Source organism: Mobula birostris, chromosome 1 (assembly GCF_030028105.1).
Source record: "Mobula birostris isolate sMobBir1 chromosome 1, sMobBir1.hap1, whole genome shotgun sequence".
Classification (NCBI taxonomy): Eukaryota; Metazoa; Chordata; class Chondrichthyes; order Myliobatiformes; family Myliobatidae; genus Mobula; species Mobula birostris.
The window spans coordinates 190,402,394-190,417,352 of NC_092370.1; the positions used below are offsets into that span (position 1 = coordinate 190,402,394).

The 14,959-nt window shown below is 40.3% G+C and overlaps 2 protein-coding genes across 5 annotated transcripts in view; one reads left to right on the forward strand and one right to left on the reverse strand.

The window, feature by feature from the left end:
• Positions 1–6,460, reverse strand: part of brms1la (BRMS1 like transcriptional repressor a) — a 65,396-nt gene extending 58,936 nt beyond the window's left edge. Inside the window, exon 1 of the mRNA XM_072267645.1 lies at positions 6,203–6,460. Within this exon, the coding sequence (XP_072123746.1) occupies positions 6,203–6,338 (136 nt within the window). The 5' untranslated portion in view covers positions 6,339–6,460. The remainder of the gene's footprint in view (positions 1–6,202) is intronic.
• A 249-nt stretch (positions 6,461–6,709) lies between these two features.
• The window catches only part of ralgapa1 (Ral GTPase activating protein catalytic subunit alpha 1), a 210,429-nt gene continuing 202,179 nt past the window's right edge, over positions 6,710–14,959 (forward strand). For 2 of the 4 annotated variants that reach the window (XM_072267609.1, XM_072267616.1), the window contains exon 1: positions 6,710–7,254. In XM_072267609.1, the coding sequence (XP_072123710.1) occupies positions 7,149–7,254 (106 nt within the window). In that variant the 5' untranslated portion in view covers positions 6,710–7,148. The remainder of the gene's footprint in view (positions 7,255–14,959) is intronic. The other 2 variants (XM_072267625.1, XM_072267634.1) reach the window with 1 other exon arrangement.

The following is a 14,959-nucleotide window of genomic DNA, read 5'->3' on the forward strand; positions in this document are numbered from 1 at the left end:
AAATCATTAAAATATTTAGGAATAACCCTGCCGAAGGATCTTTCAACACTGTCACAGGTAAATTATGGGCCATTAATCTCAGAGATAAAAGCAGATATGCATAGATGGAATCTTATCCCCTTTTTAAGTTTAAATTCAAGGATAAATACTATAAAAATGAATATTCTTCCTCCGTTATTGTATCTTTTCCGTACTTTACTGGTGGAGGTGGATGATAATCAATTCAGGGAATGGGACAAATGGATTTCCCGCTTCATTTGGCAAGGAAGGAAACCTAGAATTCGATATAACACCTTACAGTTAGGGAAGGAAGGAGGAGGTATGGTTCTTCCTTGCCTGAGAAATTATTTTTATGCCTCACAGATAACCCCTCTGTTATATTGGTGTAATAGGGAATATAAGGCTAGATGGAAGGAAATAGAATTTGGATTAGTTGACAGTTTTCCTCTTCAGGCCTCAATAGCTGACAAAGGATTGATGGCCCAGTTGGAAAAATTTAATAACGCTTGGATAAATCTTACATTAAAAGTATGGCAGAAGGTGGTTAATTCATGTGGAATTAACAACATGTTAAAACTCTTTAGATGGTGTGCATATGATACCGAATTCCTTCCCAACAGAGGAGATAAAAGATTTGAGCTATGGATAAAGAAAGGTCTTACAACCTACCTCTCATTTATAGATAAAGGAGTATTACAAAGTTTCCAAATCCTGCAGGACAAACATGGCCTAGAACAATGACTTTTTTAGGTACCTTCAAATACGAAACTATGTTAACCAGAGTTGTAGATATACAGACCTATCAACCGTACAATTAGAATTTTTCAAGGTTCTGAATTCGGCTTGCAGTTCAATACCTAGTAAATCAGTTTCTCGCCTATATAATGCACTCTCCCATGCTAAAAATGTAAATACACTGTATATTAAAGAGAAGTGGGAGAAAGAAGTGGGGTTGGTACTTTCAGAGGAGGCTTGGGGGAAAATCTGCAGCTTTCAATGGTCCTCGACTAATTCTTTGACTTGGAGAGAACATTGTTGGAAAAACATTATAAGATACTTCAAGACTCCATATCAGGAAAAATATAAAGATACAAATGTGATGTGTTGGAGAAGGTGCGGCTCCGAGGAGGCAAATCATTTTCATATTTTCTGGGATTGCCCTAAATTAAGTCTATCTTGGGAAGGTATTCATAGAACATTAGTTAAGGTACTTAGGTCCCAGATACCTCTGAACTTTGAGACGCTCTATTTGGGGCATGTATTGTTCCTTGAACAGAAGGAAGATATAAAGTTGCAGGCCCTCTTAGCGGCAAGTAAGAAATCAATCACTAGAAAATGGCTAAATCCAATACCACCTACATTAGAAGATTGGTACGAAATTATCTCGGAAATATTTAAAATGGAAAAGTTGACTTACTCCCTGAGAACTCAAAAAGAAAAATTTTATCAAATCTGGAATAAATGGATTGAATATATAACCCCAATGCGAGCAGACTTTAGGTGACTCTCCTAATGATTTATATTGCTCTTCTCATCAACACAGTAATATTGCTAACGTAAGCACCCCTAGTCTAAATGTTTGGTTTTTTTTTTGGAAAATAGAGAATTAACACAAGTAAAGGGAAAGATTTGGGAAAGGGATAAAAAAAATGAAAAAAATTAAGTAAATAAGTACATAGGGATTGGATAATTATGTCTGCGGGCAGGAGCAAGCATGAACAAATTAGGATATAAACACCTACAATGGTTGGTATATAGGCTTGTATACAACACTTTGGACCAGTGGAAATGGTCCAGAAGGGCTGTGTGGAAACTATTATTACCATTTTTCTTAACAACTAATTTCATTACTTAGCCTAATAGGTTAGATTTACTACAGTACATAATTATCTATTTAAATGTTTATTTTCCTTTTATATCATCTCAATGTGTACTTAAGAATGTATAAATAATTGTAGTTTTATACATATAAAAAAAATGGAAAAGGTTAAAAAAAAAACAACTCCAACACCTCCTCTCCCTTAATATCAACATGCTCCAGAACATCAACCTCACTCATATTGTCTTCACTGTCATCAAGTTCCTGCTCATTGGTGAATACCGAAGAGAAGTATTCATTGAAGACCTCCCTCACTTCCACAGCCTCTAGGCACATCTTCCCACCTTTATCTCTAATCAGTCCTACCTTCACACCTGTCATCCTTTTGTCCTTCACATAATTGAAAAATGCCTTGGGGTTTTCTTTTACCCTACTCACCAAGGCCTTCTCATGCCCCTTTCTTGCTCTCCTCAGCCCCTTCTTAAGCTCTTTTCTTGCTGCCCTATATTCCTCAATAGACCCATCTGATCCTTGCTTCCTAAACCTCATGTATGCTGCCTTCTTCCACCCAACTAGATTTTCCACCTCACTTGTCACCCATGGTTCCTTCACCTTACCATTCTTTATCTTCCTCACTGAGACAAATTTATCCCTAACATCCTGCAAGAGATCCCTAAACATTGACCACATGTCCACAGTACATTTCCCTGTAAAAACATCAACCCAATTCACACCCCCAAGTTCTAGCCTTATAGCCTCATAATTTGCCCTTCCCCAATTAAAAATTTTCCTGTCCTCTCTGATTCTATCCTTTTCCATGATAATGCTAAAGGCCAGGGAGTGCTGGTCACTGTCCCCCAGATGCTCACCCACTGAGAGATCTGTGACCTGACCCGGTTCGTTATTCGTTAAGGATTTGCCCCAAAGTCTAGCAAAACAAGATTTGTTGCCATTTTTAATAAACAGCGGGAGGAGAGAGAGCAGCACGCCGTGCGTGCACAGCCCTTCAGTGAAAAAATGATATCGTATCCGTTAAATAGGGGCCATAGACAATTCTGATTTGATGGAGGCGGACATGAAAGCACAGAGGAACATCTGGAAAAAGTTCTGAAATGCCAGTTTGCTGCTGTTGTTACTGCGTGATCAGGAATTTTTCGGAGGGAAGGCCTCAAAATCCTCGGCTTTGCCTGCTGTTGGCGTCCGAGATGGAGGTCGAATCGTTCAGATAGAGATGGCGCTCAGTACTCAGTGTTGGAGAGCTGATCAGAGCTCGAAGTCTTCGGATGACTCAGAGTCGGACCGTGGTCGGGTATGGCAGGGAGAGTTTTTCTTCCTTCTCCCGTCTGCTTCAGATGTGGGACATTTGAGAGACCTTGAACTTTTTACTGTGCTTATGGACTTCATCAAGTTATGGTATTGTTGCACTGTTGTAACTATATGTTATAATTATGTGGTTTTGTTAGTTTTTTTCAGTCTTGGTCTGTCCTGTGTTTTGTGATATCACACTGGAGGAAATATTGTATCATTTCTTAATGCATGCATTATTAAATGACAATAAAAGAGGACTACATGTCTTCATAATCTAATCTAATATCCTGTAAAGGAATTTAAAAAGTCTCTTTCTGTATCCATTCCATCTTATGATAAATATCTAATATTCTCAGTTCCTCTATCTTCACTATATCCGTTCTCATGATGAGGCCTTCCACTCCAGTACATCCAAGATATTCGCCCTTTTCAGAAAACAGGGTTTCTCCCCCACTACTATTGATGAAACAGTCACCTGCATCTGTTCCATTTCCCATACATCTGTCCTCACCCTACTGCACTTCCACCGTAGACATAACCATAGAGTTCCCTAGTTCTCACCTACCACCTCACCAGTCCTTGCATCCAACATATCATTCTCCATAACTTCCACTATGTCAACAGGACCCCACCACCAAGTACATCTTCCCCTCACCACTTTCCACAGGGATCACACTCTCTGTGACTCCTTTTCCACTTGTCCCTCCTCACTGAGACTCCTTCCAGGCACTTATCCCTGCAACCATGCCAACCGTTACGCATACCCGTACACCTGCTCCCTCACCACAAATCAGGGCCCTAAACAATTCTCCAAGTGGGGTACTCCTTCACACTGGAATATATCAGTCTCATTTATTTCATCTAGTGCAGCCTCCTCTATATTGGTGAGATCTGATGCAGACTGGGGGGATACTGCTTTGTTGAGCAGCTTCACTTCCGTGTACTGTACCAGCCAGATCTACCACAGTCCAGCCATTTTAATTCCACCTTCTATTCCCTCTCAAACACATTTGTTCATGACCTTCTCCACTGCTAAGTTATAGCTCAATGCATATTAAAGGAACTCCACCTCATATTCCACCTGACAACATAGACATCAAATTATCTAACCTCCAGCGATTACACCTCCCTGTCCCTCCCCCCCCCACCTCATTTTCTGCTCATCTCATTGGTCCTGATTTCACCCTCTTCCATTGCCATTCATGTGCACATTCCTCCCACTGGCTCCCCTCCCTATCTCCTTCCCTGTAACCTACAGTCCACTGTTCCCTCCTACCAGATTCCATCTTCTTCACTCCTATGTCACTTCCACCTATCACCTCCCAACTTCTTACATTTTCCTCTGTCTCTCACCCCCTCCATACCTATCACCTATAACCCACCAGCTCTTGCTCAACATCCTCACCCCCCCCACCACCATTTCCTCTCCTCTCTTTCCAGGTCTGATGAAAGGTCACGACCCAAAATGTCGGCTGTACATTTCCCTCCAATGGGTGCTGCTTGACCCACTGAGTCCTTCCAACTCCTTCGTGTTGCTCCAGATTTCTAGCACCTACAGTATCTTGTGTCTCCATGGGAAACATCCGCTTTTCTTTCTTGCCCTTTAGACTGGGAACCAATCCTCAGAAAGCAAACATAATTAATTTCTGAACATTACACTTTCATGTTCCCCCACCAACTCTGAGTCTGCAGGCTCAATTGTTTATTCACTCTTAAAAACGTTTGAAAAAATATACCTTTATGTAACAGGATATTTAGAGTAGTGTATGATTCTTCACCACTGATTCAGAAACAGAATCAGGTTTAATATTACTGGCATATGTTTGAAATTTGTTGTCATTTCATGGCAGCAGTATACTGCAATACATAATAATAAAAAGCTATAATTTACAGTGTGTATATTAAAAATAAAATAAATATGTAGTACTAAAAGAGATGAAAAATAATGAGGTAGTGTTTATGGGCTCATTGTCCATTCAGAAATCTGAGGGCAGAGGACAGAGGAGAAGCAGCTATTTCTGAAATGCTGAGTATGTCTTCAGGTTCCTGCACCTCCTCCTTGATGGTAGCAATGAGAAGAGGGCATGTCCTGGGTGACAAGGGTCCTTAATGATGGATGCCACCTTTTTGAGGTATCACGTTTTGAAGGTGTCCTCAATGCTGGGGAGTCTAGTGCCTATGATGGAGCTGGCTGAGCTTAGAACTTTCTGCAGCTTTTCCCAATCCATGCAGTGGCCCCTCCGAACCAGATGATGCAACCAGTTAGAATGTTCTCCAAGGTACATCTATAGAAACTTGCAAGTGTCTTTGGTGACATACCAAGTCTCCTCAAACTATTAATAAAATAGAGCGACTGTCATATCTTCTTTGTAACTGCATCGATATGTTGGGCCCAGGATAGATGTTCTGAGATATTGACATCCAGGAACTTGAAGCTGCTCACTTTTTCTACATCTGATTCCTTGATGAGGATTGGTGCACGTTCCCTCAACTTCCCCTTCCTGAAGTCCACAATCAATTCCTTGGTCTTACTGACATTGAGTGCAAGATTGTTGTTCTGACCCCACTCAACCAGATGATCTATGGCACACCAGCACGCTTCCAGTGCTGCTTATATCTTTTTATGCACAATTGTACTCCACACTACCAATGTTACTAGCTATTGTTCATGTAAAAACATCCCTATTTAACCCAGTACATCATTTGTCAGAGCGTGCCAATTAATTTTGCTTGTCCTCTTCTCATTCCTTGAAACCTCCCCCCCCCCCCCCCCCCACCAAACAACTGAAAAGCATTTTATAGTTGGGGGCTTGAGCAGCGTATGAAATAGGTAGGGATGTTCAGAACTCGAGGAAGGACTGGCTGAAGGGGTTAGGCTAGGAAGGAATAAGGGTGTATGGGGAGAATGAGGAGCTGAAGCACATTTCGCAAACGACAAACTGGATTTCTACCACAGATAAATATTGTGGGATAAACAGCAACGAAAGTGGTTGAGGTGTTGAAAAACAAAGGGTTCTTTTGGCCGGACCTGGCCAGTCAGCTCCACATGTCCGAGGATTTCTGGCCTATACCTACCTGAACTGTCCCCATCCTCTGACACAGAGGAGCTCTCCGAGTCCTCATCATCGGAACTACTGCCTTCATTCTCCGGGTAGTCGACGTCCATATCTTCGTGATTGCTTTCCTTCTTATCTCGAGAATGAACAGGCATATTGGCGGCAAATTAAAAAAATAATAAATCAAAACACAAATACCGCCGTTCAGTTTAATTATATGGAACGTTCTCAACACCGCAAAATCACATTTTTCCCCGGTTCTATAATAACGGAAGGGGGCGGCAGAGCGTCATGACTAATGGACAACGTGACTGCCCACACACAAGCCCAGACAGAGGAACATGGCTCCATTGCCACCAATGGGAGAGTAGTAGGGCGGGGCTTACGGGGATCGAATAGAAGCGCGCTAAAGGCCGCGCTGTGGGCGCTGGGCGCGCTGTGCGCTTTGGTTGTTGTAGTCCTTTTATCTGAATACCTTGTGAGTAAGTCAACCTGCAGGACTACGAAACCCGAAAACCTCTGAGACTGGCGCCCGTAAATCAGCGGGGAAGCAGCCCTGATTAAGCAGTTACCGAGCAGTCGCTACACAAGGGTGAAAGACTGGGGTTGTGATGCACTTCGGAATAGCCAACTCGCGCCCTGGATTAACTGCCTGATATCGGAGCATGTTGCGATACGAAGGCTGACGCCAGAATGTCAATAGGAGGAAAGGCTGCTCGAAATTCTCTGGTTTCGATGAAGCGTGCCGGTTGTTTGTCCTGCTGAAGTCGGCCATGTTGGTGACTGACGATTGATTACAGGGCAGTGTTCGCTCGGGGCCGTGGCTGCTTCCATGGGGCTGCGCTCCTCACACGCTCTTTGGGTTAGGAGGAGTTTCTTAGGTTGCCACTTCGATCTTTATTTTGCATAAAAGTTTAAAACAGCGAAGGAAAGCAGTGCGTCTGGCGCTTAACTCAAGGAGCGGAATGTTTTCTAAAAAAACTCACGGCGACGTGAAGAAATCGACACAGAAAGTCTTGGATCCCAAGAAAGATGTCCTGACTAGATTAAAGCATTTGAGGATTGTCATAGGTTGGTATCGCGCAGCTGGACTGCCTATTGAAAATTGCAGTGCCCAACAACACAATGATATATCACTCAACATAGTTTCTGGTCATCACACGGTGCTGTACGATACATAATGGCAGGCAGCCCTTATTTATGGATTAATCCAGCTTTTGTTTTCTTTAGGCTCATTTGTTGTTGGGTCTATGGCTAATCCTGAGTCTTCAATATTTCCTGAATCGTTAACCGCTAGAGCTGGAGTTCGTTGTACATCGCATGTGTTTCTTGATGGCCAGACCTTTCCAAAGATACTCGATGATTAGATGGTTAACGTTTTCTCCCTTTTTGTATATTATTTCTCTAAACATTTAACATGCGGCATGGGAAAACAAGTATTTTGACTATATATGGGTATGAGTTTGTATTTTAGTATATTTAGAGTATACAGACCTCTAAATTTCAAGAAATGCAGCAGTGTGCTTTGAAAGTTATTTGAAAAAGTAAACATATTTAGCTCCTCTGTTCAGTTTAATTAGTTTAATGACTTAATCAACTCTAAAAAGGAAATAATGTTCTCCATGACGTGATTTTTCTTTTGGTAAGGTAAATATATGAGAAAGTAAATGTAATAAGTAGTCTTCCTGAACAATTATAGATAAGAGTGCCTTTTTTTGAATGTTTAGTTTTGCTATTTATTATGACTTTGCACTCTAATAAAATCCCACTTACTGTAAAATTCCTAATTTGATTGCAAAGCATGTGACGCTTTTCGAAAGAATCCTTTGAGATGCTTCTGATGTGCAATATTGTTTATGTGTGTTTTTTCTTAACTTACAGTCGTGTCAATGGTTTGTGATCTCTTTAGTCCTGGGTCTAGAGATGTACTTAAAAGAAGGGGGATGAATCAGAATCAGATTTAATATCACCAGCATTTGTCGTGAAATTTGTTAACTTAGTGGCAGGAGTACAATACATGATAATATAGGGGGAAAAGTGAATTACTGTAAGTATACATATGTATATTAAATTTTAAAATAACAAACATTTTTTAAAAGTGAGGTAGTGTTCATGGGTTTTATGTCCATTTAGAAATCGGATGGCAGAGGGGAAGAAGTTATTCCTGAATCTCTGAGTGTGTGCCTTCAGGCTTCTATACCTCTTTCCTGGTGGTAACAATGAGAAGAGGGCATGTCCTGTGTGATGGGGATCCTTAATAATGGACGCCACCTTTCAGAGGCACTGATCCATACCATAGAAACTACAGCACAGAAACAGGCCCTTTGGCCCTTCTTGGCTGTGCCGAACCATTTTCTGCCTAGTCCCACTGACCTGCACACAGACCATATCCCTCCATACACCTCACTGAAATTGTATTGGATACTACAGAGGACGGTACCCATGATAAAGCTAACTTTACAAATTCCTGCAAATTATTTTGATCTTGTGCAGTGCAGTATCCCCTCCCCATACCAGATGGTGATGCAGCCAGTCAAAATGCTCTCCATGGTACATCTGTAATAGTTTTCAAGTTTTTTAGGTGACAAACCAAATCTGTTCAAAACCCTAATGAAATATTGCCATTGTCTTGCCGCCTTTATAGCTGCATCGGTAAGTTGGGACTAAGTTAGATCCTCAGAGATATTGACACCCAGGAACTTAAAATTGCTCACTCTTTCCACTTCTGTTCCCTTTGAGGATTGGTTTGTGTTCCCTCGTCTTACCCTTCTTGAAGTCCACAATCATCTCTTTGGTCTTACTAATGTTGAGTTCAAGGTTGTTGCTGCGACACCACTCAAGTAGCTGATGTATCTAGCTCCTGTACGCCCTTGAATTAGAATTTATTTATATCTTACATCCATCCCACAACGTGAGGGAGTAAAAATCTCCATTTATTACTCCATTGCAATGTATAGACATGTGAATTTTAAAGTCTAATGACTTGTAGAAAGAAGCTGTCCCGTAGCCTGTGAGTCTTGGCTTTAATGCTGCGGTAGCATTTCCCTATCGTCTCCATCTGAAATTCTGCAAACAATGGTTGTATGATCAGCAAATTCATAGATGCATTTGAGCTGTGCCTAGCTACACAGTCATGGTTATAGAGAGAGAGTAGAGCAGTGGGATAAGCACACATCCCTGAGGTGCATTAGTGTAGATGGTCAACGCGGAGGAGAAGTTACTTCCAATCTGCACAGATTGTGGTCTTCCGGTTAGGAAATTGAGGATCCAATTGCAGAGGGAGGTATAGAGGCCCAGGTTCTGTAACATTTCAATCAGGATTGTGGGAATGATGGAATTAAATGCTGAGCTATAGTCGAACAGCATCCTGACATAGGTGTTGGTGTTGTGCAGGTGATCTAGGGCTGCATGAAGAGCCATTGAGATGGTGTCTGCTGTAGACCTATGTGGTAATAGGCAAATTGCAGTGGGTCCAGGTCCTTGCTGAGGCAGGAGTTGGTTCTAGCCATGACCAAAGCATTTCATCACCATAGATGTGAGTGCTACTAGACAATAGTCATTAAGGCAGCTCACACTACTCTTCTTTGGCACTGGTATAAATGTTGCTGTTTTGAAGAAGGTGGGAACTTTCAACTGTAACAGTGAGGGATAAAACTGAAAGTTAATGTAAATATCGCTGAACCTAATAAAGAATTGTGCAACTGCGAATGGGTCTATTAGATGGCACTCAATTAAGCCTTAAATCAAAGCTATAACCCAAATCTTTCTTGAAAGCATTGAAGCAAGTACAATGAATAATATAAAAGCCAGTCCAATAAATGCAAGCAACACACATCAAAGTTGCTGGTGAACGCAGCAGGCCAGGCAGCATCTCTAGGAAGAGGTACAGTCGACGTTTCAGGCCGAGACCCTTCATCAGGACTGTTCACCAGTAACTTTGATGTGTGTTGCTTGAATTTCCAGCATCTGCAGAATTCCTGTTGTTTGCGCCAATAAATGCAATATCATGTTTTGAACAGAATAGTTGAGTATTTAATAGTCGAATATTTGAGTATGATTTAAAATTCATTACTATGTTTGCACAATATGTCACTTGTGCTCAAAGACACCTTTTGAATTGGATGGTATAATGCAAAAGATACATTACAGGGATTTCTCTACAAAATCTAGGCCACTTTCCTGGTGTCCTTCTGGTTAGATGTTAAACTGAGGACCCAGCCGCTGTCTTTGCTTGATATACTGTATAATCCCACAGCAGCAGTTCAAAGAAAAGCATTGTCCTTCATGACTGCCAAAGTTTGTTTTTTGGCCAGCGTTTTTTTTGTTAAATGCATCTTGACATTATCTAGCTTCTTGTAGGGCGTTGTGTCAATAATTTGTGTGCTACGTTTTCTGTATTCTAATAGCATATCTCAAGTTAAATATGATTTCAGAAAAGCTAAACGTAGGATTGCAATCCGAATCATACAGAACAATCATGTTGTATCAGTACCTCTCCTTTTTAGCTGCAGTCATCCAAATAGCTGGAGCATATACTATTGATCTCCTGACTTCTGCCTTGCAGGTAGCAGAAGGATTGTTTAGAAGGCAGAAGTTGGACATTGCTATATCTAGAGATGTTTCTTCCATTTGTGGCTGCTTCAGTTAAATCTGTGTTCAGTGAATACACGCAAAAAATCCCTTACTCACTCTTCCTTCAGTTAGTCCTGACGAAGGGTCTCGGCCTGAAACGTTGACTGCACCTCTTCCTAGAGATGCTGCCTGGCCTGCTGTGTTCACCAGCAACTTTTATGTGTGTTGTTCAGTGAATACACTTTCTTTTTCCCGCTCAAACTTGCCAATAAAAATGAATATTTATATATACGTTTTCTTTCAAGATATGAAACACCCAGAAGTACTTAGTTTAAAAAGTCTAATACAATTTGGGGGGAAAAAAACAGGCAGTCATTTTACACTGCCAGTCCCCAAAATGTAAGTTTGCTAATGACCAAATAATGTTTAGCTGTTGTTTGTTGGAATAGGTTACCGAAAAACAGTCTAAACATCCTTTGGGGCTTCCTTTTAACCTTTATTGTTCTCAGAAGTTAATCCCAGTTACTTCAATGATATTTTAACATTTTTTTTTCATTTTGGTAAATTGCTTTTGTATTCTTTTCGAGATATCTGCTATCCTTGCTAAAGTGGAAGATGCAGAATTCCCCTCGACAGACCCCAGACCAGTGTAACTTGGCTTTTAGATTTAATTCCTTTTCACTAAGTCAAAGTTTCCCCCCCCCCTTAACTTTATCATCACTTTATCATCAATAGGCCCCAATTATTTTTGTGAGGGTCGATGAAAGTACCAGCTCAGATTTTGCTTCAAATCCCACAACGTTCAATGAACATGTTCAATAATCTTTTGTTTAAAAAGGCAGGGAGAGGATAAGTTTGCAAGATGGGGTTAAAACAAAATGTTTGATATATGTCAGATACTGGAAACGGCAGAAAGCTGGCAGTTTATAGAGAATAAAAGGGAACTTGGTGTCTGAAAAAAGATTTGAAGAAAGACACAAGATCTCTGTATATACAAGAAATAAAATTGATATTTTTAAAGAATAGAATAGTGGAGTTGATCAGGATCAAAAGGAAACCAAAGAAGGAGAGAGCAGGGTTGAGATAATGAATAAATACATTGCATTTCTCTTCACTATCTAAACAATTGATATTGCAGAAGGCTTTCTATGTCGTATGTAAATACGAGAAAGTTCTGGCTGGTTACCTCATTATTCTAAATTCTAGAAATAGAGTCCAAACCTTTCATTTCAGGAATGAATCTGGTAAACCCTTTCTGCCTTTCCTTCACTACAAATGTTATCTTTCTGTTGATAGGGAGGCCAGACCTATTCTCAATGTTCCAGGCGCAATGCAGACTTGTCAAAGAGTAAGACTTTTCCAATAATAATATACTCAAATACTTATTGCGATAAAAGTTACCATATTGTTTGGCTTCCTAACCGTGTCAAGGACATACAGATTCCTTTAATCACCAATACCTTTCAATCTCTGATCATTAAAAAATACCCTACCTTTGTATTTCAGTTCTACCTAAGAGGAAAACCTCACACTTTTCCTCATTATTTTCTATCTGCCTGTCTTTTCCCTTTTTTTCACTGTATCCCCAAATCCTCTCTGCAACCTCCTTACATTTGACACTATCACTTGACTTTATATTTAGCAAATCTGGATAAATTGCACTTAGTCCTCTTGCCAAAACATTGATGTAGATTGTGAATGTCTGGGACCCCAGTCATGTAGTGCTCCAATAGTCACAACCTCCTAATGTAAAGAGGTCCCATTTATTTGTACTGCTTTCTGGCAATTACTTAATCCATGTTAATTATGTCAGTAAGTTACCCCCAATACTCAGTGCTTTAAATTTTTTTAATGGCTTTATGGGGCATGTTATCAAAGACCTCTGGAAGGTCAAATACACTACATCTGTTTGTTCACTGTTATTTGTTCTACTAGTTACAACCTTTTTAAAAAAAACCTTCCAGATAAATCTTTGTTGATTCTGCCCAATTATTTTTTCTGATTGCCTTATTTATTAACAATAGGTTTCAGTTTTTTCTCTCATTCTGATGTCAGGCTAACTGGCCTTTAGATCCCTGCTTTCTGAACTCCTTCCAACAACTGTGTGGGTAATTTTATAGTGGAGCACTTCATTTGTAGTGCTGCATTATTTCCAAAAGAGTTTTATGAAGACAACACAAAATGTTTAATTTATCTGCCAGTTGCTTGTTTCTTAAGGCAATTTATTCTTTCTCAATTTATGAGACCCACATTAACTCCAGTTTATTTTTTCCTTTTTACATGTTCTTGGAAAGGCTTTGTTCTTTACATTTCTTGCTAACCAACTCTTGTATTCTGCTTTTCCCTAATAGTGCCTTGGTCCTCCACTTGAAATTTTTCTCATTCCTTAGTCTTGGTGCCTCTTTTGGCAATATTGAACTCGTTTAAGAGAAATAGTTTATTAGATTTTTTTTGATTATGCATCATAGAGATGTGGTATTTCAATAGTTTTTGCAGTATCAACATACAAAAATGAGTTTATTCCTTGATCTGCTCCATTCTTTAGGTTTCCTTAAAATATGTCGCTGATTAGTTGCTGTATGTGGATGTCTTCCTGATTCTAACCCCTCCCCTTCAGATATAGAAATTGTATTTGCCTATTTTGATGTTTTTACCTTAATTAGTTCTGGGCTCACCAGCAAGGAGAATCAGTCCCCCCAGTTTATGCTATTGAAATCTTTTATTATTAGTAAAGACCTCAACAATTAGGTTAACTTATTTCCACCCCAAGCCCCCTTTCTCCCTGCCCCCATTCTAAACTTTGGGGGGCGGAAAAAGTGGCAAACTTATTTAATGTTCCTTGGTCAATAAGGTTTTATTGTTTTGGTATAATTTTGATTAAGTATAGAATATTATCAGAGAAACATGGCCCACCAAGTTGCAATGACCAATGGCTAGGGTAATTGTACAGTGATCAGTTAACCTGATAACCTGTGCATTTTTAGGATGTGTTTTGGGATTTGAACCAGTATTCTAATAAATATTTTGTGCTTAAAACAGTGTATTTGTATCTTCATTGATCGAAAGCTACATGTTAGTTACTGTATGATACAACTAGGGTTCAGTGCAATACAACCATGTATGATACGATCCCATGACCCTGGTATTTTTTGACTTGCATTAAATCATAGTTAACCAATTCTTCATTTTTTTTAAAACAAAGTACTCAGTGGATCAAACAGCATTTATGTAGAGAGACACACTTCAGGTCAAAGACCCCTTAAGCTAATCATGCCAATTCTTCCCCTGCCCCTCTGCAGCTTAAAAATAGCATCCGCAGTTCTTTTTTATTTTCAGGTTGACAGTTTGTTATATAAACAGGAGAATGCAATGACTGTTCAGTTGTCATATGGCAGCATGGAAAGAAAATTCAGTGGATTCCGTTTAATTGGGATGCATCAGGACAAGTCCATTTTGAGCGTCAGAGTTTCATGGAAACAGTTAAAAAGGTGAAAAAGGATCCAGTGCTTTCCCGGCGAATGACAAATAAACTCTTCTTGGGCTTCCAGCCGGGTACAAGTAGCGATTCCCCCCCCCCCCCCCCGACGTTTTGATGACATACTCTGCCATCTTCATCAGGAATGATGCCTAGGCATGTCTAGTCGGATGGTAGAGTACCCCTGTCGTCCATCCTTCCTGATTGGTTAGTCCTCATCCAGTCAGGTTTCCGCTGTCCCACCTTGTTTACAACCAAATTCCAGTTTTTACTTGGAGCGAGACTTTCGTCTTTGTTAAAATTCTTTTTCTCTAGTTTTATTTCAATGGCTTCCTTTACTAGGCAGTCCCAAAACCCATTGGTGCAGCATAGTAGTTTTGTGCTGTTTGTTAATTCTATGGCCATTGCGAATGCAGTGTCCTGCTACCGTCGATTGCACTGGGTAATCCAAACGGATACACCCCCTTGCTCCTTGATGCTGTACTGCAATCACAGGGAAGCTTGTAAACTCCAGCCGTCCTGAATCCCAGGTCATCTTTGACCCATATAAGTTACAATTTGAGCTTCCTTCTGGATTCGTGGATGGTATTAATTAGGTATTTTTTTCAGGATCCTGGCAATCCTTCCAGAAACTGGAAATATAGGGAAGACAAGTGATAGCAGAATATTGCATTCGCAATAGCCATAGGATTGACTTCAACAGCATGAAACTAATGTGCCGCACCAATG